This window comes from Schistocerca serialis, chromosome 1, assembly GCF_023864345.2.
Source record: "Schistocerca serialis cubense isolate TAMUIC-IGC-003099 chromosome 1, iqSchSeri2.2, whole genome shotgun sequence".
In the NCBI taxonomy this organism is placed as follows: domain Eukaryota; kingdom Metazoa; phylum Arthropoda; class Insecta; order Orthoptera; family Acrididae; genus Schistocerca; species Schistocerca serialis.
The window spans coordinates 331,060,571-331,086,125 of record NC_064638.1 but is presented as its reverse complement, the minus strand read 5'-3'; the positions used below and the strand labels follow the sequence as shown (position 1 = coordinate 331,086,125).

Below are 25,555 nucleotides of genomic sequence, written 5' to 3'. Positions count from 1 at the left end.
GTGGTCATGGAAGATGCCGTAACGGCTGTGTGATACATGAATGCCATCCTCCAACCGATAATGCAACCATATCAGCAGCATATTGGTGAGGCAGTCATCTTCACGGACCACAATTCGTGCCCCCATCGTGCAAATCTTGTGAATGACTTCCTTCAGGATAACATCGCTTAACTAGAGTGGCCAGCATGTTATCCAGATATGAACCGTATTGAACATGCCTGGGATAAATTGAAAAGGGCTGTTTATGAACGACGTGACCCACCAACCACTCTGAGGGATCTACTCTGAGTCGCTGTTGAGGAGTGGAATAATCTGGACCAACAGTGCCTTGATGAACTTGTGGATAGTATGCCACAATGAATACAGGCGTACATCAATGCAAGAGGACATGCTACTGAGTATTAGAGGTACTGTAGTGTACAGCAATCTGGACCACCACTTCTGAAGATCTCGTTGTATGGTGGTACAAATGCATTGTGTGGTTTTCATGAGCAATAAAAATGACGTAGATGATGTTTATGTTGATCTGTATTCCAATTTTCCGTACAGGTTCTGGAACTCTCAGAACCAAGGTGATGCAAAACTTTTTTTGATGTGTGTATTTTTGTGCTGAGGTGGGTGATTTTTGTACAAATTATACCAAAATTGTGTTTGCCACCTACATTTTTTGTGTTTATGAATTCATTTACCACTGCCTCAATTACCTTGTCATTACCATTAATCACCAACATGCTGTTGTCAACACACCTGAAGTAATAAAAAATTTTGCTTTCTAAGTTGGGATACGCGAGAAAGCATGTGGAAGATGGTCATTAAAAATAGCCAAGAAACTTGGTATAGCACTGCCCATAGTTAGGCCATCTTTTTGACAATATACTTCATTATTGAAGGTGAAGTAATTGTAGTTTAAAATTAAAGAAAGCAAATCGAGGAACTCATCAGCTTCAGATTGTGACAACCTTTTCTAGACCAGCAAATTTTGCAGACTAATCATCATATTATTCTCAGTTGGTACATATGTATAGAGGTTAACCATACCCAGGGATACAAATTTCATAGTGTAGCTATAAGGACATGACAGATTTTTGTAGCCAGTTCGTAATTATTTTTAATAGAATATTGATGACTAAACACATATTGTATTTTCAGAAATTTTCAGCATTTGTGGGTAACTTTTACTAAAAGGATCACCAAACTTTCAACCACAGACTTTATAAGAATGTGTTGTTTATGAACCTTAAGCTGTGTCCTTAAATTTGAGGTTTGTGAAGTCGTAACTCTTAGTTGCTGTTTTTTCTCTAGGGGTAATACCTTCATTGCATACCCTAAGATTGTCATTTGGTTTCTTGGATGTCTGCAGTTCAGTCTTTATCAATCCAGAAGATGCAATTCGCATGGAAAAGTTTTTTTTTAGTCAGTTGTTGTTATGACGACAGTTGAGCTATCTTTGTCTCCTTGTGTGATTATCGCCACTCCTTGCATTAGCTTCTGATGTAGACCCTTGACTATCATCCTGTCTGTCTTGCAGCTTGTGTGTGATTTATTAGACTCATTGTGATAACATTATTCAGTGCAACTGCAGTCAATTTAGAAACTTTTAAATTGTGAATTGCTCTATGATATACTTTTGGATTCATGGTATATTTCAGACTTCTGTTGAACATTAATTGTTCATCATTGGAAAAACTGATGTTAGTAATATTCACTACATGTGAGAAGAAAACTTTACATCACTATGTGCTTTGGTATCAGATAAATGATCAGTCTAATCAGAGGACTTCCTATAATAGCACTCCGTCTTCAGGCCACAAGTGGCCCATCGGGACCATCCAACCGCCGTGTCATCCTCAGTTGAGGATGCGGATAGGAGGGGCGTGTGGTCAGCACACCGCTCTCCCGGTCGTTGTGATGGTTTTCGTTGACCGGAGCCGCTACTATTCAGTCGAGTAGCTCCTCAATTGGCATCACCTATTATACCTAGCTCTAATTTCATTGGCTATTTGTTCAACAACGCCCCTTATATTACCAAGCAGATTATCAAGGACTAAAGGTGTGACAAGACCAGCTAGCTGTAGTTGCACATTATATAAATTATTACAGATCACTTCCTTTTTAATAAACAATTCCCTAATCTTCACACTTCCACTTTTTAATTAAACACCTGTTTATTTCTGAAGCTGCTGTTGAACACAGCTAGTACACACCTTGCTGTCAGTTGTTAATCTGCCATTTGTTAAAGGCTGTTTGCTTCTGGTGATTTAAAAACAACACTAAGTGTGGATATCTTGTTCCTTGGCTCATAGAGGTCACACATTTGAAAATAGCCGTGTTCTCATTTAATCCCTGTTGTTTGAACATATTTTATTTACCATAACTCAATTACATTCCTTTATTTTACTTATTTGTTCATTTTTTATGTTCCCCTGGCTGGCTTCATACCTTTCGATATTGTATGCTGTTTTATTCTGCATGTTTATACTGTAAGCCCAAAGGTGATGCTAATGTATTTTATGATCTGTTTGATTTTAGTTTATGCCCAAAGAGGGCACACCATTTTATTGTACTATTTTCAGTCCTTTATTTTACTTGAGAGTTTTTGTGCACCATTAGCTAGCTTCATACCTTACATTGTGATACTGTGTTATTCCAGATGTTTGTACTGTAAGTTGAGAGGTGGTGCTAATGTATTTTTATCAGTTGCATGATTTTAGTTTACACCCAGAGGGCACACCTTCTTTTATTGCATTTTTTAATTTCCATTGAATTTTAATTATTTCAATACATTTCTTTAATATTGTACTTTTCATGTTGTTTGGAATTGTAAATGGATCCTCTTACAATAGTTTGTGATGCAAAAAATATGTGGCTTAGTATCCTGTACATACTGTCATTGTGCAATCTATAGTTATGGCTCCATGCATGTGATTTGCATCCCACCATTACTTGTGGTTGTACTGTTCAGTACATTTTAATTTTTTTTTAATTGTGTTGTTTTACTGTTAAGTAACAATTCACCAGCAGCTCAATAGAGAGCACCACAGGGGTGAACACACTTTTAGTTCCTGTTCAATCACGTAAACAATGACTTCAGTTCACTATAGACTCCTGTAAGCTCTGCACCATCAATATTGTTTACTATGAGACACTGGATTAATGTCATCAGTTGCTATATGGTATGTAACAGTGTGGTGCTTGTGTTTGCACTTATAGTATGGTGTCAACTATCTTATATTTGTTCCTGACTTCCTGCCCTGTAATGATGACTGTGTTACAGTTGAAATCTAGATCTGCTGTCATCCGGATTTGACTATTGATTACTGTTCTGTTCTCCATTGCCTTTATTCAACAATAGCTGCACACAATGGGATCATGTGGATTCCAATCTGATGCAGGACATATGCGTCCAGTACAACCATGAAATGAAATGTTAGGAAAAACCTGGGAATTTTTTCGTCCAGGAGGAAACCGGGAAGAACTGATTCTGTAAAAATGAATTTCATGTTGGCTTACTACTTCAGAGTAATACTGCAACAAAAAAAGGTAAACTAGAGAAAAACACCAATATAAAACTGAAGATGCACAAAAATATGCCATTTACAAAAACAAAACACAGTGCGCACACAAGCATCTGCTGACAGCAAAATGTGTGAGAGGCCTTAGGACGAGGACTATGCAATACTTCGTAACAACAAATTGCTTTCGATGAGTGTGGTCTCATAACTGTTTGAATTAGATTTGTTTGAGCAAGCAGCTAGATTGGAAAGTTTTTTTTAGCATGTCCAAGGTGCCAGATTCGTGCATGTGCAGAGCACTGAGTTGTTCTGGTGAGCAGTCTCCTCATGACCGGTGTTTACGATTCGTGATTTTGCTGTTATCTCTTATTTATAGCTCTCACACCAAATGAAAACAAAACTGATTTCTGTGCCTAGGAGCTATTAGGTGAATTAAAATACATTCACACAATTACTGAAGACTAAAATATGTTATTAGTTTCAATTTTTGTGATTTTGTTTTATTTCCAGATTACTTGCAATCAAGCATTAATTGCTTTGCGGGACAATGAAGTTATGTTTATCGGTTTGCTAAAGAAATGTGGCTTTTATTAATGTTTTCCACAGAGCCAATGAATCTATTTAAAACTATTAGTTAGTTTCAACTGTTCACTGAATTTCAAGTGCATGTTTATCTCCGGCACGTATGGCATTATGCGATAATAAAGAACCAAGCGTAATATAATACAGTAATGGTACTCCAAGAAAATTGGCTGCCCAAAAATGACACTGAAAACTTTAGCAGAATTTTATGTATTGGCTTTCTGTGAAACACAGTGTTTTTCAATCACAAGACATGTTTCAACACTCGTCTGGTACCTCCTGTAGTCTTGACATTATTTTTTAACTTGTGTTGTTTACATCTTAAATTTACAGAATGCCATTCTTCAGTAATTTATAGACTGGCAGTACACTTTGTTTTATCATTGTAATTCCCCACAAGGCTTAATATTTACCCCTGGAATAGAACATAAACTACCAAATATACAGTTTCTTGTCTCCACAAGTAACCTTGTTAATTTTTATACAGTTTGAAAAAGTCAAGTGAAGCTTATCATTGTTAGTTCTGGTGTACACAAACAACTGTCTTTTTTAATTTGTATTTCATCTTACTAGCGGTGGATGTAAACGGGATTGGAAACACTACATAACAATGTTGCAGAGTACGTATAAAAAAAGTATGTTAAAGTCATCACACAGCAAAATATTAGGGAACTGTGAGTAATAGTTTTGAAATGAATGTTGTGCCAAGTACTGGGTTCTAATTTTCCATTCCTTATCTGGATGGGATATGACAAAACAGTAGCCCTAACTGTAAGTACAATAACTCCGTATGTCCCCTCCAAACATTGTGCTGCACTGCTGCACATGTTCATGTGATGGCCCGCTACACACAGAATTCCAAACAGAAGTGTGAAGAAAGTTTTGGGAGCAGAGCAAACACCAAACACAGGCTTTTTACGTCATCGTAGCTGCGCGTGCACAGTAACACCTGTCTTCTGGAGCGCTCTGGCAATTACCTAAACGAACCTGTTTCTAACAGGTTGCTGGAAAATATTGTGAATGGTGGTTTCTGAAGCATTACTTTCAGAGTAAATTTGCTGTTACGCAAGATGAATTATGTTATGCGTGAGAACATGCAGTGAATTTCGTAAATCACTGATCATTTGATTCTCATTCAGAACTTAGCACTTTGGGGACCAGCTACTTAGAAAAATTCAGACCCAGTAGACCAGACATTTATGCTATCATTTAAAATTTTACTGGCATGTTTGTGTTTAAAGGGTAACACACGCAAAAGAGACAAATATCATATGTGAAAGCTTAGCTTTTCTTATAGCTATACTATACATACACAGTTTAACATCAATTTTACATTCTGCAATTTTACATTTTTCGTGATTCTACACCATAAATTTGTAGCCCCTCTGAAAAACCCGTAAGATCAATGCTAAAAATTCCCTGATTTTACATTTCTTCTAATAAGGTTTACCGCATTTCTAAGTTCTTACTCAATGTTTCGCTTGTCTTCATCTCGTTTTCCTCCTATTAATATTTGACGTAACTGAACGAGTTATAAGTGGCCCAACATACAGATGGTTCGCACCACAGGTAGTGGCGGAGTTAAGGGAATATTTTAGGTCGTTGGGGAGACGTGAGAGAGGAAATGTTGATGTAATCAGCAACCGGTGTTGCCAACACAACTTTCAACGTTTAGCTTCAGCATGCAATTATGATAAAACTACTGCTAGGTTGCAGCACTAATGGAAAAACAAGACAGTTGATGTGAAGTGTTCCGGACTGAGCCAATAGGTTATGAAGGGACCCAGCCACCACGTTTTCTTGTGCCACTTACAACTGAGTCTCATCTTTTTGCATGTATTTCCGATGTACTGTATTCAACAACAAATTCAAACACAGAGTCTTGAAGAATGTGCTCAATCATAATCGAGGAAATGTCACCCAACAGCCATCGCAGCCACCACACCACACCAACACACATAAAATGAGCTCACCAACTGGATGTGTGGAGGGGGGGAGTGGCCCTTAAATGACAGGAGTGTAGGCAGGGGTGAAAGCAGTTTGTGAAGTGCTGAAAATATACTTTTCGTGCAGATGATGTGCTATGACAGAGATAGAGGGTATTGTGGTAGCACATTTTAAAGACTTTTGTGTTCAAATATGACACGATACAGTTGCAACAACTACATACACTATCCCTCTATATACTTTGCACCACACACACCACACAGTGTAGATCGTAAAGATTGGCAGCGGTGATAGAGGGCATTAAGTGAAACTGTAGCACCTAAGCTTTCTTTCAAATTTACATTTTACACAGTGTACAGAATTTCCCTGAACCAACTTCTAATAAGCTTGTAACGTCAATTGGAGAAGTAAACTTGTTTTTTCACATCTATATTTCTCTCGTCAAGCTAGAAATAACACTTTAACAGTGATGAGCGTATGAAGTGCGACTCATAAGAAAAGCATTAAACAATATCAGCAATGGTGACATAGTTTGTCATTAAGCAGATGTCCTCATTTATGCTTATGGTTTAACCACTTAGCTGCTGTCATGGTTTTGGTTTAATTCAAAATGTTCATAATTTTTGCTTTTTTCTGGATGAGTACAAAGGATGATCTCTCAAAAACACGTGTTTCGAACATATAATTTGTGGTTGTAGTGTGTCAGAAAATAGCTTGATTACTTTTTTCCCCCCAACCCCTTCAATTTTTGATGAGTTTTTACTTGCTTTTCCACATCTGTGACTTATGTAAGAGCTAATGGAATTCATTACCACAAATTATTGTGTAAACATTGTATTGTACATTTAATTTCCTTCACTTAGACAGGTTTTATACAAAGTATTGGAGAGGACTGCAATTTTTAATTATATATGGCAGTTAATGTGTTTTTGCTCATATTTTGGGGTGTTTTAACATTTTCCTTGATTCTGCATTTTCCTCAATTATGCGTTTTTTAAGTCTGGATTGCACAAAAATGGAGAATAGAGGTTTCACTGTATTAATTTAAGCTGTAAACTTTTCCCATTAGTGTGTTAGTGCTACTTAACTGTGATGCTATTAATATATGCTGTCATTCGCTGGCGAGATAATGTGAAGAGAGCTATGATTGGCTCACGAAAGTCCATCACAACCTTGATTTCAGACTTTCAGAGCTTCAGAAATTAACATGCCGTGTTTGGTGGAATTTGTATTGATACTGTAGCAATATGAAATTATGCAGTGTTCATATTGCTGTGCAGCAAATATCTTTTCAAAACATTTTTTTCCCCCCCTAAAGTCCCAGGAAGTTTTCCGTCAGTGCATAAACCCTTTGCCATTAAAAGAATTGATAAGTTTTACATTTCAGAGGGAACATATACTGTCACTTAACATGGGGAAAGTGTATTTTTCACCCAGGGAAAATGTGTATTTTTACTTGGGGAAAAGTGTATTTTTAACCAGGATACCAGGGAAAAGTCTGGGATTTTTCCCCCCTTGTCTGCAAATACATCCTGTGATTAAAATACTTGCACATTGTTAACTACAGGAACAACTTTTATATTAGACTATATATTTTCCTGTGATTTGCAGCTTTTTTATCTACTACTTCATACTGAGCAGTTACATAACTTACTAATTTCTGAGAGCACAGTCATCTTTCTATGAGGGGCAGTGAAATGAAAACAAAACACCCACCACAAAGGGATCATGGAATGGTTTCATTTAAAACACATCACCACACACATGAAGACACACATGCAGTTGGGAGATGGGACAATCAGTTCCTGTTCCGTAGAATGCGGAAAGCTGCTGACAGATCCACAGTCGCACTCTCTTGCAATTCCTCCTCCAACTGAAACATCCATGCCTGTCTTTCTTCAGGTTGCCGAATATGTGAAAATCAGATGGTGAAGGGTCCGGTCTGTACAGAGGGTGTTGCAATGTTTCCATTCAAATCACTGAAGCATAGGCATCGTCCAGTTGGCAGAGTGTGGCGGGCATTGTCGTACAATAGGGAGATTCTGCCCGACAGCATTCATGAGCATTTTGAGTTTATGGCACGGGGCAGTTTCTACAAAGTATCTTCATAGACCTGGACATTTGTTGCAGTTCTACGTGTGAGAAACCGATGAACAGAGGCCCCTCACAGTCAAGTGAGGTCTTTGTGACCTTACTGGAATTCCTGTGAACAGCTTTGAATTTCTTTAGTGGGGGGGGGGGGTTGTTGTGGGATGTTCCTGCTGTTGCCTTTGCCATTTGGCCTCTGGCTCTCGCTTGAAACATCCTATTGCACAATAATGCCCACCCCAACACTACCAAGTGGATGAAGATTATCCTTCAGTGATTTAGTTGGGAAACACTGCAGCATTCTATGTACAGCCTGGATAATTCACAATGTGATTTTCACATCTTTGAAGACTCAGTCTATGGACGTTGATTTCAGATAGAAGAGGAAGCGCAAAATGGAGTGCGGCTATGCAGCCGTCAGCGGCCAACCACATTCCACAAAACAGGAATTGATCATCTTATCTCCCAGTGAGATAATGTCTTAATGCACGTGGTGATGATTACTTTTGAATGGAACTGTTTCTTGATCCCATTGTGGTGGGTTTTTGTTTTCATTCACAGGTTAGACTAAATTCTTTCTTATTATATACCACAAATACCACAAGGGGTAAATGTGTTGGTGTATGAATGTAAGACACTCAGGTCCCAGTTTGGTAGTAGACTTCGCCCATTTTATAACTGCATGCTTGTCTAAAATAAATGTTTTTTATCTTAGCTCCATTGCCCCAAAAGAATATCCCGCAGATCCATATCAAGTGAGAGAACACAAAGTATTCCTATCTGCAGGTTAACACAGTTAGACAGGTATGTGTGGAGAACAGACAAAACTGACCTTTCTGATAAAAATATCTATGTGCAACTATCTCCTCAGTTTGTTGTTCATGTGGATGCTTAGGAATATCATGTAGAGTTTCATTTAATGTGTACCCATTTATCTCTCTTCTCGTATCTGGAAATCAGGTACTGTATGAAAATGCATAGTGTGGGTGTTCAACACCAAGAGGAAGAATTGGCTTGAGAAAACTAATATTGTCTCTTGTTCTTCTATTTGTATCCATCAGCATTGCTCAGTATTCCACCTACTGATGGTAAGTACTGGCCAGAATAATTTAATAGTATGAGTAATTTTTGTCCGATTTGAGTTAAAGTGTTTGCATAGACATATTCAGTTATGGCTGTGATAGGTATGGATGTGGTTTGATACTTTATCAATATTGCCACAGCTTTTGTGGCATCCTCTAGTGTATTTGGTAAATAATTTTCATAGGTTAAGAACAAGTCATCTAAAACTTTGTGGAACACCATATTTAATTTTTCCCCAATCTTGATTTAGTTTTATTCGTTGGTGTCACTTGTTTGTGTCAGTCTGCTCTGTTTTCTGGTTTTGAGGTACGACTGCATCCATGTGAGGGAGATACCTTTAAGGCTGTAACTGTATGCACTGTCCAGTCACACATTGTTACCAACGTTAATAATCAACGTGAATAATCACCTTTTACATTGTGGACCATTGCAGGACATGTGGAGTCAATGAGGTTCTGGAAGGTACCGACAGTGGTGCGGAGCCATGCTGACTCCAATGCTGTGGCCAGCTGCTCTAGGTTTTTTGGTTGACGATCCATGGCATGAACAGCCTGATCGAGATGGTCCGACAGAGTCTTGATTGGTTATAAATCCAGTGAGTTTAAAAGCCAGGGAGTACAGTAAACTCAACCACACATGTACACTGCAACCTGTGTGACATGTTGCATTGTCCTGCCTATGCATGCCATTGTCCTGAAGAAAAACAAATTGTATGTAGAGGTGGCCATGGTTCCCAAGGATAGATGCGTACTTTTGTTGATCCATTTTGCCTTCCAGAATGATGGCATTGTTGAGTGAGTGCACGAAAACGTTGCAGGTTTTGCTTTCAGACATTCCACGCCACCCAAACCAATAGTCATCTGTCCAATGGAGCATGAAACATGATTCATCTGAAAAGACAACCTGTTACCACTCGGTGGATGCCCTGTTGTGGTATTGGTGTGCAAATTTCAGCCTTTGTCACCGATGAACAGCAGTCAGCATGGGTTCATGAACCAGACGCCTGTTGCTGGGGCCCATACACAGCAACATTGACGAAATGGTTGTTGAGGAGATGCTGTTGGTAGCCCCTTTTTTCACCTGCGTGGTCAGTTGCTTGTCTATTTGCCCGTACCCGTCTCTGCAGCACTGTTCACCCCTGTCATCTATGTAGATGCTGTTGGTAGCCGCTTGGTCCATCTGGGCAGTCAGGTACTCAACAGTTGCTTGCCTATTTGTCCTTACACCTCTCTGCAGCTGCTGTTCATCCCTCTCATCTATGGCCTCTGGTGCACCACAGTTGCATTGGTACCGGTTTTGGATAGCGCCATTTTGCCCTGCGCAATATACATTAACTATGGTGGTACACAAACAGTTTCTTAACTTAGCTGTTTCGAAAATGTTTCCACCCTTGGTGCAAAAGCCAATGATCATGCCATTTTGGATGTTACATAAATCACTCTATTTCTGCATTACGATGATGACTGCACTGTTATCAATATTACCCTGAAATGCTTTTATACCATACACTGCTAGTGCTGCCAACTGCCACTGTGAGCAGTTTTTCATTTTGACATCGAACATACGCGGTCACCACGTTAATATGACTGGACAATATTGTTTCCTGTAGTAAAGTTTTAAGATCTGCAAGGTCTTGTCCTTATTTCAACCAGTACTTAATTTGCGAGATTATATATTGCTTTCTGTATGAAAAAGCCTTTATGGAAGGCGAACGGGTCAGTTGTCAAAAAGTTGTTTGATACTGGGTGGTAGGCTGTCTTCTCAAAAATGTTTGAGAATGAAGAATAGAAGGATGTTGGTTTATAATTAAATGTTATTGGCTTATCTCTGCTTTTATAAATGAGAGTTACTGCTGCATATTTCACTCTTCCAGGAAATATGTCTTGACTTGTCGAGTAATTACAAATGTAACAATGGAAAATCCAGGACGGAATGTAACAATACCAGAGAAGGAAAGTTGCTACTCACCATATAGCGGAGATGCTGAGTCGCGATAGGCACAATAAAAAGATTCACATAATTGGGCCATTAAGGCCTTTGTCAGCAGTACACACACATACACACACTCACACACAAACACTCACATAAACGCAACTTGCAGGAGGGTTATGGGAACGTAGGATGTACTGTGGGGAATGGAGGGTTCCTGGCCTCAACCTTCGTTAGTCACTGTCGTCACCCATCCAGCCCCCTCACTGTTCCCATTCCAGCACTACACAGCCGTCATTTCACCGCCACACCCAGTCTTTTAATTTCTTTTATTTCTCTCCTTTCTTCTACTTACCCCTCCCCCCTCCGCACCTTCTCTCCTGCCCTGTATCTAACGTCTAAACTGCAACACTTGACTGTCCGCCACTCCCACCATACTATCCCTCCCCCTCCCCGCTCCAGCCTCCTCCTTGCCCCCACCCAGTTGCCACTCCCATCATGTACTGGTGCTACTTTTCGCAGTGTGGTCTCAGCTCTCTGAGACAGCAAATGTGTGTCCAAGTTGCATTTATGTGAGTATTTGTGTGTGCACGTGTGTATGTGTGTCTACTGCTGACAAAGGCCTTAATGGCCAAAAGCTTTAATTGTGTGAATCTTTCTATTGTGCCTATCACAACTCAGCATCTCCGCTATATGGTGAGTAGCAACTTTCCTTCTCTGGTATGATTACAAGCCAGCAGTATATTGTGATACTTTGGTTAAAATCATATCATAACCAGGAAGGCACTTCTTTTCAGTGACTTAATGATTTTTTTGATATACAGTGAAACCCCGCTTTTCAAGGGACTGTGAAAGTTACGTATAGGATACCCCCTTGCATTTTATATATGATATATGTACATAACAGGCATCAAAAGACTTGTCAGGGACTTTTTTATTATCTAATAAAAACCACTGACGTAACTGGGATTGATAACTGTCTGGGAAGTGGAAATGTTTGACTTAATTTCAAACGTCATAATCAGTGTTTTTGGAAAGCCTGCAGCTTTAATTCATTATTTAAATAATAAAATGTTGCACTAGTTATGTATTTTTTCATGCTTAACGATGCATTTCGGGAATTTTTAATTTCAAATGTCATAATTGATGTTTTTGGAAAGCCTGCAGCTGTCATTTATTATTTAAGTAATGAAATACTGCACTAGTTACATATTTTTTCATGCTTAGACGACATTTCGAGAATTTTTTCTCGTTGTCAAATTCAAATATGTAAATAAGTATTTTGTATGGTGTTTGAATATGTGTTATTCTGCATCTCTTGCACTGTACTAGTTTTTTTGAGGTTATCAGGTACTGTGCCTCATCAGTTATGTAGAAAAACACACACACACACACACACACACACACACACACACACACACACACACACACACACACACACGGAAAATAAATTCTTGAAACACGTTATGCTCAACATGAATACAATATGTAACCGGGGTTGTGTTTACACTAAAAACATTTGAGCAACGCAAAGTGAATGACGGTGCCAATTAGCGCTCCCCGTGGTCATATGTCGAAACACTCTGAATATGGTTCGACATAGGTTTCAGGATGATCACAACAATGATGAAACTGCATTTGCGCAGTAGAGAGAGTTTGGAAATGGTTTGATTGGTAATGAAATCTTCATTTGAACAAACCAAGCTACTCCCATCATTCACCACGCCAAGTAGAGCTTGGCAGCGGTGGGAGATATGGCGCAAATTGTTACACCTTTTACTTGTTTACCCAGTCAAATCCGCTGAATAGAGTGCCCTGGTGTCAAGAAACTTAAACATTTAATATTTGTAAACACTACTGGATGGCCAACATTATCCCAGCATCACATTTTCTCCACAAATTTTTTTGCGTAACACGTAAATCATGGGAAAATTATAAATATCATGCAAATTAACATTGTGGGCATAGGAAATTTGACGAGACCGATTAAAAATGTTGTAAATGGCGGGAAAACATTAATTCTGGGAACATAAAAGGGGGGGTTATAATGTTTTCAATATTTGAATATTCAAAACTGATGTCTGCTGGTGAAGTATGCAACACCTGTGTAAGTAAATGTACTGAAAATTTTTATCCCTGTTTCTTGCTTCTGTTAAGAGGAATTTATTGAACTTAATGACCGGTGATTTGAATTCAATATCTCACTTCTACTTTCATCAGAGAGCAGAATATTATGTGTGTACCAAAATTGTCTCATTCATAATAATGTTCCAAATTACCATATTTTTACTGTGCATTGTATTGGTGTGTTTTTATGACATGATGAAGAATTTTGCAACATTGCTTCTACTTAAATAAGTCTTAATTAGAATTGGTCTTCTGGAATTAAATATAAAGTGGGTGTCTCTTCCTATCACAGGGTACTTTAATCAAAGATATAAATTTACCTTCTTTGTGGTCTCCAGTTTCATTGATCTCTTGTAGAGGTAAACTTAATTTATAGTATTGTGAGAATAGTTTTAAAAAGGAATTAAAATCATTATAAGCATTGTGCTTTTGTTAAACATTAGTAGGTTAGTAAGGTTTCAAGTATTGATTATATGTTCAGATTAGATTTGATGCATTATATTTAGTTGGTAGTGGGAACTGCAAGTTTTTGTTAAAAGTTAAGTTTATATTTAATTCATTTACAAAGATTATAGTTAATTGATTAACAAAAGTTTACTGTCTCACAGTATGTAGTGTCTTGAGAATGAGCTTTCAGACTCATTATATTTTGAGTATATTGCTCTCATTTGTTAAATGCTTTTCTGAAAATATTTGATATTTTTTAAAGTTGTTGGATTAGTAAGAATCAGAAGAAACTACCATACTTTTAACAAAAATAATTATTGTGGTGAAATATAAGTTGTATTGTTGTCTGTAGGTAAATAAATTTCAGCTGATGATACGAGAGACTGGACACCTGCGATTCATTTTGGTCGCATCACTTGTGGACCAATAAAGCTGTCATGATTGTGAATATCTTTGAGTCTTTTTCATCCTGTGCATGCATAATAGAGGACAAATATTTTATATGAAGATGTAAAAATGTAAGTTGCATTAAAAGGAAAATTCATATGAGAAGACTCCAAAATTGAGAAAGAATTGTTGGAATTTACTTAACTACAGGAAGTGAAGTTTTCAGTATTGTTGATAAGACACATACAAAAATACATGAAATTATCCTGTTTTGTGGAAATATTAAGTCCTTCCTTAGAGGGAATAGAGTGGGAGAGGTTAGATCAGGCAGATAACTCAAGACATCATGATGAAAAGGAGGATCCACCTGTTGTTGGGACGAAGGTGGGTCCCTGTCATTCTGTGGTCTGAGCAGAAAATTTCTTGGGAAGGAAGATGGAGGACTTATTCAGAGAAATGCAGGGACATATAGAAAATTGTACGAAGAAAGTTGCTGTTTGTGCACTGAAGTGACTGAGGCATAGTGTGTGAATGTGACAACAATATGGCAGTTATGTGACTTAGGTGTGTTTGTAACACTCACTCAGTTGACACTGCACTTATTCAAGGAATTTCTTCCTCAAAGGATAAAGACAGTCTCCCATTGATAAGTGGGAACTTCAAAGTATTTCAGGAAATTGTATTTATCCAGCAAGAATTCGACCATTTATAGACTGTACAAAAGACTTAATATATGTCTAGGAAGGCTGGACAATTAAAAATTACAATTTTCACATTAAACTCAAGTTTACAGAAGTAAAAGCCATATTACTCGCAGGGTGCAATGGTGTAATGGAAAGTGGAACAAGGTGTATTTGATTTGGGATTGGTGTGGGGTGTAATGTGTCACCTCCAACCCTTATCACTGCAGTGGGTGAAGACACACATCTTTTCAAGTCACGTCCATGAATGCTCCACATAAGTCTTTAATGCTACTTATTCTCCAATCCTATTTGAGTGTTTGAGGTCCTCGCCGTAATCTCTGAAGAAAGAGAGCAAAGAAATTTAGAGCTGTGCTTCAGTATTTTTAATCCATCAGTGTACACAGAAGAAGAAGAAGAAGAAGAAGAAGAAGAAGAATCTTTTGCCGGGCATTAGTAACTAAGAAAGTACCATTAGAAGAAATTAAGCTCTATGACAGAAAGATTTTGGGTTAAGTTTGAAGACTTTTGTCACCTCTTGTTGCAAGTGGAAATAATTGTTATTTCAGAGAGTGTAAGACTTTGAACTGGTTCTTTGGACAGGTTTTGAGAATTTCTGTGCTCCCATGGTCACAACATTCTGTCACTTCAGTGAATTCTGATAAGAACAATCTCTTGAATAGTTTCAGTCCACTCATTAAGCACCTTCAGCGATTAAACAAAGTAATTTACTATTCATAAAATGGTTAAGGATAGTGATGCTGTTGGTATCGTCACAGTTACTACCTGGCTAAGATCTTGCAAGAGATTATTTATGTTAAAACGATTTAGAGTCAGTGGATGTACTGTGTAAACCTGAAACAGAAGGCAGAGCTTTCGGAATTATTCATGCAAGACAAGTTTCATTCTGGAAGATCAGAACTGTACAGAATGTTGCTGTATCAGCTTAACCCACACATGTAGTACCAGTCATGATCCCTAATGAAGCCCATCCAAGATAAGTGAAGAGATAAGTGAATGTGCACTAAAGAGCGGTGTCTACTGTCTTCACTCCAGGCTTGCAGGCCATGTGGACTACACATTAAGAAAGGATGGAAATGATTGTAAATACGTATACTGTGGTATGACAAATTTCACTGATGGAGCAGTCTCTACAAGCCAAGCAATAGTGCCACTTCCATACAATGTTTGAAGAAATTTCATACTTGGCATGTGAACTGCCAGGTTCTTATGTGAAGTCATATTTTTTTACTTTCTAACCGACAGTTTACTCCCAAGAGAGCATTGGACAGACTAGTTATGTACCCAGGGTGTATATGACCCGGGACAACCGGGAGATCCGAGAAAAACCCGGGAATTTATTCATCCGGGAGAAAACCAGGAAAAACCCGGGAATTGTTTAGAATTCTGGGAATCTTTCATTGTTGTAGTTTTCAGTTAAATTTTTGTGATTTTGGCTGGTAAGAACCGATACTCTAACAAAGGATATTACTGTATCCCCCTAATGCAGAATGATTCTGCAGCAACAAAACATGAACGAGAGAAAAAAAGAAAATGGAAATAAAATTATAGTTGCAAAGGAAATGCGCCATATACAACAACAAAACACAGTGCTCAGACAAGCACCTGCCGACAGCAAAGTGTGTCAAAGGCTTTAGAAAGACTGCAATGCTTCATAACAACAAATTGCCTCCGAACTGTTTAATTTAGATTCGTTTGAGCAGTTGCGGGCGGACTGTTGGGTGTGCGCAGTTGCTTCTGGTTACAGAAATGTGGCTGGCTGCCACTATCTAGCATTGTCCCGGTTTGGAAATATCGTAGATCCGTGGCTGATGCACAGAGCAGTCTGAGTTGTGGTGGGGAGGATGGTCATCTCCACGTGACCTGTGTTTACGTTCAGTGATTTTTTTTTTGTTTCCTCCTTGTTTCTTTCTCTCACGTTAAATGAAAACAAAATGGATTTTTTTGGCCGAGAGCTAGCACATGAATTAAAATACGTTCGCATAATTATGGAAAACTAAAATATGTTGTTAGTTTCAGACTTTATGTCCACCTTTCTGACAGTCAAGCATTAATCGCCTTGCAGAACAATGAAGTTATTTTTGTCGGTTTGCTAAAGAGATGTGGCTTTTAATAAATCTTTTCTGCTGAGCTAGTCAATTTATTTGAAACAAAGTGTTTAATTTCACATTGTTGGCTAGTTTCAACAGTTCGCTGCATTTCAAGTGCACGTTTGGCATTATGCCATAATAAAGAACCAAACATGAGATAATACAGTACTGGTACTCCAAGAAAATTTGCATCCGAATCTGGGCTTACGAATGTGCACTTTAAGCCGAATTATGCATTTTAGTATGGTTCACGAAATTTCGATGCTCTTGAAGTATCCTCTGATGTCTTGTTTCTTTTTTATGACATAATGTGAGATCTTTTAATGTTTTACATGTAGGAACATCGGGTTTCATGTGTTATCGTAGCTGCGCAAGCACGGTGACACCCGTCATCTGGTGCTCTCTGGCAACTGCTGAAATGAACCTATTTCTAATAGGTCGCAAGAAGACGTTGCGACTGGTGGTTTGAAAAGCGTTACATTCAAAGTAAATTTCCGTTTACGCAAGATGAACTATGTGCGAGAATGTACGATAAATTTCTTAAATCACAAAGCGTTTGACTCTCATTTAAAAATCAACTCTATGAGGACAACCATTTAGAAGAATTTCGAGCCCAGAAGATTTACATTTACATTTACATCGTTATTAAAAATTTACTGGTACATCTGTGTGATGTATCTTAAAGTGTAACATGCGCAAAAAAGATCAACATTATATGTGGAAGCTTAGCTTCTCTTCCCACTTATTAATCTTCTTATGTGAATGCTATGTATATTAATGTAAACCATTAACTTTCCTTACTTGTGTGTTCGCACTACTTCAGAGTAATCTTACTATTAACTGACTGCATCACGTGTCTTATGCTGTCATCAGCTGGTGAGATCACGTGACATGAGATGTGTCTGCCTTACAAAAGCGCATCGCAATCTGATTTCAATGCTTCGGAAAGTGACATGCGGTTGTTGCTGGAATTCAGATTTATACCTTCGTAATACGAAAATATGCAGCGTACATGTTGCTGCACATCAAAGGTCTTTCAAAACGTGTGTCCCCCCCCCCCTCCCCCCCGAGTTTCGTTTTCTAAAGTGTCGGTATATAAAACCATAAACATTCTAAGGATTGATGAGTTTTACAGTGCCGAGGAAGAGTATACTGTCACTTAACACAGGAAAAGTGTATTTTCCCCCGGGAGAAAGCGTATTTTTAACCGGAAAAAATCTGGGAATTTTGTTTCCTTGTCCATGTATACACCCTGGTACCACTACAAGAGCGCATTCCAGCGAGTGGTGAGGGTTGTATTACAATTTCTCAAAATAACTCACAAGAACAACACAAAAGTAAGCCTGCGGTGTCTTCTGATCCACCATGACAACATGCCTGCCCTCAGTGCAGCCAAATGCAAGTGTTTATTAGAGGACTCTCAAATACAGACACTTTTGCATATGTCATAAAGTTCAGGTCTGGTCCAATGACACTCCTTTTCTTTTCTCAGAAGTGAAAGAAACCAACTGTTGGCATTATTTTGAGTTATGGAAAACAGTTGAGTTTGCCTGCAATCTGTTCTTGAATAACCACTTTTAAAGAGGTATGTTGTAAGGGCATCACTAAAAGTTTTTGGAGAGGATTTATTGTTGCTTGGAGTGATGTGAAGATGAGTTAATGGAAAACAGTGGCATCCATGGTCCTCTCATGAATAAGGCAAGAAAGGAAATGATAAATAATTTTTCGAAGTTGCTTATAGTGTGTGTATGTGGATATCCATTAGGAGGGCAGATTTGCAGTGATGGTGGCATTGAAAATGGATTTAAAAGGTCAGGACATGAGCTGTTAACACTAAATTCTCTCACACACGTTACACTGATGGGATACTGTAGGGAACTGACCACGTTAGAAGTTAAGTTCCATAGTGCTCAGAGCCATTTGATGGGATACCGTATACTTACATTTTGTTCAGAATGGTTATACGGGTGCAAGTCTGAAGGATACGTGACTTCGTAGACATCATGGGATTGCCATGAATGGTTTTGTAGGGAAGGAAGTTTGCTACAGCTAGTATGGTCATGTTCTGTGGCAACAAAGCACCTGTGTGTAAACCGGTGATTATTGGTTAATGAATTGTCTTGCATGTGGTAAGATGTTCTTAATTTACCTGCCACACTTGAGTTTTAAGCATATCTGAATATAATGGTACAGTGTGTGTGTGTGTGTGTGTGTGTGTGTGTGTGTGTGTGTGTGTGTCACAGATGTAAGAAGAATGTAAAAATTCCAGTTCCAAAGAAGGCAGATTCTGACAGGTGTGAATATTATATAGGAGCACACAAGGCAGTACTGATCCTGTGACATATCCTAGAAGACAGGTTGAAGAAAAGTAAGTCTATACGATATTATTGAGGTAATTTACACAATATGAAATCTGAGCAGTAGGCTGTTCACGAAACCTAAGGAATATAATGGGATGTTAGCCATGCAAAATGCAACCTGTTACAATGGCACAGTCTGAACAGTGTGTTCAAGAATAAAACCTTCCATAAGGTGAACTTTTGGGCCAAATAAGATAATTGTGGATTTGTAGATAGCAAAATAGCCTGTTAGCTATCAAGACATTTGATATCGTTTGCAAAGTGCAGTGTGAGGCATTGTGATGTCTTCATTATACTGAGCCTTGTTAAATGGCTGAAATGCTAGGATGGCTGGCACTCTAGCTTTTGATGGCTATCTCCACTGTCATAAGGAGTACAAAACATTGACTGGCATAGCTTTAATGGTTTTTTGCAGATAGGTATGATTGTAGGGGCTGAAATGAGGCATGTGTGGAAGGTGATTTGGGCAGCTCATAGTGACACTTGTTAACATCGAAAATAAATTTATGTGTAATGTAGTTGTACCGGAAGTTGTATGTCTGGAGCGTAGCTTTGTATGTCAGTGAAATGTGGATGATAAAAAGTTCAGGCAAGAAGAATAGATGCTTCTGAAATATGGTGCTACAGGTGACTGCCGAAGATTAGATGGGTAGATTGGATAACTGAAGAGGAAGCACTGAACTGAAGTTGAGAAAAAAGAAATTCATGGCACAATTTGAATAAAAAGAAGGGATCGTTCCATGGGACAGATCCCGAGGCATCAAGCAATTGTAACTTCAGTAATAGAGAGAAGTGGAGGGGGGGGGGGGGGGGGTAACAATTGTGGAGGTGAACCAGAGCTTGACTACAGGAGGCACGTGCAAATGAATGAAGGCTTGTTCTTGGTTATTGTTTGACATGAACTTGATTGAAATTACTGAAATAGATGTATCAAACAATGGAAAATCCGGGACAGAATGTGACAATATTATGAAAAGGAAAGTTGCTACTCACCATATAGCAGAGATGCTGAGTCACAGATAGGCACAACAAAAAGACTGTCACAAATAAAGCTTTGGGTCAGTAAGGCCATTGTCAGAAATAGATGACACACGAACGCACTAGCACAACTGCAAACACAACTCACACACACACTGCATTCTCGGGCAACTGAAGCTATAAGTGTGGTTTCAGTTGCCTGAGACTGCAGTTGTGTGTGTGTGTGTGTGTGTGTGTGTGTGTGTGTGTGTGTGAGAGATTGTTTTTGACAGAGGCCTTATTTGCTGAAAGCTTTATTTGTGACAGTCTTTTTGTTGTGCCTTTCTGTGACTCCTCATCTCCTATATTGTGAGTAGCAACTATCCTTTTCATTATGTTACATTCCATTCTGGATTTTCCATTGTTTTATAAATATTGTTATTTGATATTTCAGATTGTTTTAAATCAAAGTGCAGTTCATTTTTAAAAAAAATAATGCATTGTTTACAATTACTTAAAAAGCAACGAAGAAACTTAAAAGTAATGGATGAAACCTGAGGATAAGTATGATCGTATCATAGCTGGTTTGAAGTAGTTGTGGCAGCTGTAAAGATTTTATTTTAATTTGAACATTTCTTCTACTTACTTGTACTGCTGTGGCTGTCACATCTGTGAACTTTTTGTGATATTATTTTTAACCCAGTGTTATGTATATTTAGTTCCTCTTAAAAAATAGTTTACATTTCCCTCCTTTACATTTCAAACTACATTGACATTAGTAAGTTGGTTACCAAAAAAAAATTATAATAGTGGGATACATAAATGTCAGAATACCCCATACTGTACCAGATAAAATGTCTAAAATATGAATTTTTTAATAATGAAATCCCTAATTCTGTGCAGTAAAAGTTAGTTTTGTACTTACTTTTACCTAAAATAGTTTGTCCTGGAAAGGACAGTCCAGTGAAAAGACAACATAAATATGCTCATATAAGTTTTAACATTATGCAGTTATTGTGAGGTGTCGTATTAGGAGTTCAGTATTCTGGTATTACTCTTTTGTGTGTGTGTGTTATGTACAGATTTCAGAGTATAATTTCAGTGTATTCAATGCTAAATTTTTATGTTTTCAGATGTTGGCCAAAGGTTTGCTTGATTGTCACAGAAATAGCAAATCAGCAGGACGTCCACTTGCACTCAAAGTGTTTATTGCTGGACGCAACAGACTTGAAAATGAAGGAGCAAAAGCTCTGGCAGAAGTATTTAAGGCAAGTATTCATTTCATTATAATTATGTTAGGCTCTAAATTTCCTAGTAATATGATCCATCAGACATAATTATTTGGTTTTTGTATATTTTTGAAGGTTTAAAGTTGTGTATGAATGGGTGAACTAGTATCCAGTTCGTTCAGAAAATTCTCTACTCTGGGAATTTTATTTTCTGTGATGCTAAAATTCATACTGAGTTGATGAAAGTTTGTAGTGAGTCTGTGCTTTTATTTTGAACAATTAAGAAAAGATTTCTAAATTGCTTGCAGGCGGGTGTCTCTCTCCTTTTGTCTCTCCCCTTTCTGCAGAGCTAAGACAAATGTCCATTCATCAGTGGATTTGAAGATAAATCAAACATAAACGGGATTTTATTTTTAAAAATTATTGTAAAAAAAGGCAAGTTTAGTTTATTTTTCTACTGTTTCCTGCTTTACATCTCTCCAAATAGAAAGGAAGTTTCCTTTAATCCCAGCACCATTCAATTGTGCATGAATCTCTCTGTGCCCTTGTCTTCTAATTGTTGCCCTCCTAGAGCTTCTTTAAGTGGCTCAAACAAATGAAAATCCCATGGTTGTAGGTCTGGGCTGTAGGGAGGATGAGTAGAGTCAAATGAATTTCTTCAGGTTTTGAGACCACTAGAGCCCCAGGATGAGGCCTGGCATTGTTGTGAAGGAGGATGGCATCTTGAATGGTTGGTCTCATCTTTTGTGGCGATATACAGCCCTCGCCTTCTTCAACAACTCACAGTGGTAAGCAGCATTGATTGTACATATTTCATGCAAAATATCAGTGGGTAAAATGCCTTGCCCATCGAAGGAAACTGTTGAAAGAACTTTGCCAGCTGACTGACACATCCTTCACTGTGTGTATCTCACCTTTCTTCTGCCATTCCACAGTGGCTTATTTCAGTATGAGAGGGTAGTGGTGGAACAACATTTCATTACAGGTGACAATATGACTCAAACATGCATAACCCAAGCCTCGGGACATCTCAACTCCTGATCTGGGGTCAAAATGTGAGGGATCCATCTGGCACACTGTTCACGGAACTTTAGGGCGTTAGTGATAATTGCATGACCACTCCGATAACTTATTTTGAGCTGTTCTGGAATTTCAGCTAGACTCGCCCATCAATCGTCTTTAGGAACATCTCAAATTACCTAAACATTTTCATCTGTAATGCTGGTCTGAGGGTAGTGATCATGTTCCTGATTTTCCACTGATTCTCGTTCATTCTTGAACTCAATATTCCAGGCAAACATAAGAGCCCTCCACAGTGTTTGGTCTCCGAACAATGCAGTCATTTTTGTCAGTTGAATTCCTTCACAAGCAAGAAATTTTATAATTATGTGTTGGGCAATGGAAGGGTTCATCTGTTGCCCAGACATCATGAGTACTATTGATGAATTGTTTGGAAGAATGGAATAGTTGACTCTCCTCACTCATAATGCAAACTCCCCCTCCCCCCTGCCCCGCCCTGCCTGCCCCACCCCCTCCCATAGCATACTAGAACATATGCCAAGTCCTACCAGCTGTAGACATTCAGGATAAAAATCATGTTTATATTTGATTTACTTTCATATTAAGAGTTTGTGAAGTATTTTACTCCATTTGATATGCCAGAGTTCTGATAAGAGGCTTACACTTGGCCTGAATATTCTTCTCCTGAGAGTCACATTGGAGCAGGGTGAAATACTTCAGTTGACAATGTCCCCAGTGTGTTGTTATATTTCGCAGCACAGTGTGCAATGTAACCTGTCTAATATCTGAATTCTTCTGATGAGCTTTCAACATCTTCTGTCACAGCGAACAACGCAGCAGCCTCACAGCTGAAACTTGTCCTGCATCTCTGGTTCTCCATCTAGCATGGCCATTGCTTCAGAAATATCAGGCAGAATTCCACGAAGCAAACTCAATGACAGGAATTATTGTTAGTTGTCTTCCAGTTCCACAGATGACGTGTTTGACAGCAGAATGTCATGAGCATTTGTTCCCAGAAGCAACAAAAACAGGCGACCTTTCACTTCTTTTAGGGAAAGATGGTGTTAGAAACGACCTGTACCTCTAACCTAAGAAAACAAATTGTCGAGGCAGTCTTGGTTTAGCCGTTCTGTTAAAATATACTTAATTCTGAGTGACAGGAGGTCAGCATCAAGGCCAAATAAAGAATTAATTGATATTTGAACAGTTCCTCATGGAATTGCAGTAGTTGCTTGCCGTTGCCAACCTGCATTTTTTCACAGGGAGAACGCCTTTTGTTGAAGATAGTTTTCTGGAGCTGTTCATTAGTTCTGTAAGTGCTTGCTAATACGCTGATCTCTGTTTGTCAACAGTTCTCCAAGAATTGGTATTTCCTCTTCGTCCAGCAACAGACAATGCATTGCTTGAGCAGTTGTACTTGAAAACAGTTGCAAGGCTGATTATACAAATTGCCACTCTTTACAATTGGCATTGAAATGAAACTGTGGCAATTTGGGGTACATGTTAATTTATGCATTATCTAATGATAGGAGTTTCATGATTGGTGCTTTTGTAATCACATCCCATCGGAAAGCTTAATGCTATCATTAAGAAGTGGTTGTGAAGTAATTTGCACAAGCGGGGGACATCTGAAAATACCCACACTTTTTTTGCCGGGTCCTGTGCAAATGGGAAACATGAATTGACGTAGTCAATATGCAGTTTGTTTCAGACGCATCGATTTGATGGCCCAAGATTAGAAACAGCTGTGACAACACTATAACCAACATTATGAAGTGAGGAAACTTTTGAGTTTAGCAGCACCACTATCATCTGAGTATCAGTCATAAAATATTGGCTGTTTCCAACCTGAACGAAGTCCACTAACTATAACAAGCACATTACTATGTGTGCCTACAACACTACCATCTAACCCCTCTCAGGGTACTCACAGCTCTTTTGTAAGTGTGCTTGACTATCACGGGGCCCCAGCCTATGTAGCATTACTCCCTTTCCTTGCTACATGCTTATACTTCCACTATCTCCCCCCCCCCCCACCCCCACCCCCACCCCCTCCATTGGATGGTTTTCTTGGTGCTGACTTTGCTTGTACCTGGTTTATGATTGGGCCCCAAGTTTCCACTACCAGTGTATTGTACAACTTTTCATGAAATAAACACGTGGTCCCGATTCGGTGTGTACTCCATCTGTGTGCTTTTCCATCTCTGCACCCTTCCCTTTAATATGGTAATACACCCTAAACCCAGCATGGTAGCCATCCCAATGGGAGGGGGGGGGGGGAGGGGTCATCAAGTACTTGCATGGTGGTAGACCCCCTGATTACACAGGGATTGTGCTTTTGTTGCCTGAGTTGAAGATTCTCCATGTATGCCAAGGACTGTGTGCCTGTTGTGATGGGCATGGGTATTATAAGCAATGGATTACTGCTCAGGTAGCAGTTGCTGAGGCTGGGTGTTGCCCATGGGGAGAGACCCCGTTCAGAGTGGGTGGCATCTTGGCAGATAAGCCACAAATGAAGCAAACATGGGCCCCGGCAGTCTTTATGAAAGAACAGTCCTCTTTCGTTGCAGAGTGATACGACCCTAAAATGTTCCCTTCCCTGTCTACGCCATAGGAGGAACGTATGGCTAAGTGGTAAACAGAGCAATACTCACTGCACTACTTGTTTTGTACAAGGACTGATGGTGATTCCTGCTTGACCATGAAGCCTTTGTTCTTTGTGGAGAAATTGAAAGGCAAACTTGGGAAAATGGCAGCTATCTCTAAAGTGTAAAGTGGGTCAATTTAGTTCAAAACGGCATTGCCCAGTCACGGGCACTGCTCGCTTGTAATAAGCTGAGTGATATACCGGTGACTGCCACTCCCCATAACATTTTCCATAGAGACCTGCTCTGATGATAAGCTACTCACCAACTTGGAGCATCAGGGTCTGCACTTTGTCGGTTGTGGGCATAGGGGGCCAGAGGACAGTAGGGTTGCCACATGTGCCTTCATATTGGCTTTTGAAGGTGATTCATTGCCTGAAAAGGTCAAGGTGATGATATACTGATGTGATGTGAAACCGCATGCCCCCTTGCTTGAAATTTGGGCGCATGT

General features: G+C 38.9%; 1 protein-coding gene across 2 annotated transcripts in view; it reads left to right on the top strand.

The window, feature by feature from the left end:
* LOC126469946 (ran GTPase-activating protein 1) overlaps positions 1-25,555 on the top strand; it is a 120,968-nt gene that overhangs the window by 25,684 nt on the left and 69,729 nt on the right. For both annotated transcript variants that reach the window (XM_050097365.1, XM_050097357.1), the window contains exon 4: positions 21,344-21,478. In XM_050097365.1, the coding sequence (XP_049953322.1) occupies positions 21,344-21,478 (135 nt within the window). The remainder of the gene's footprint in view (positions 1-21,343; positions 21,479-25,555) is intronic.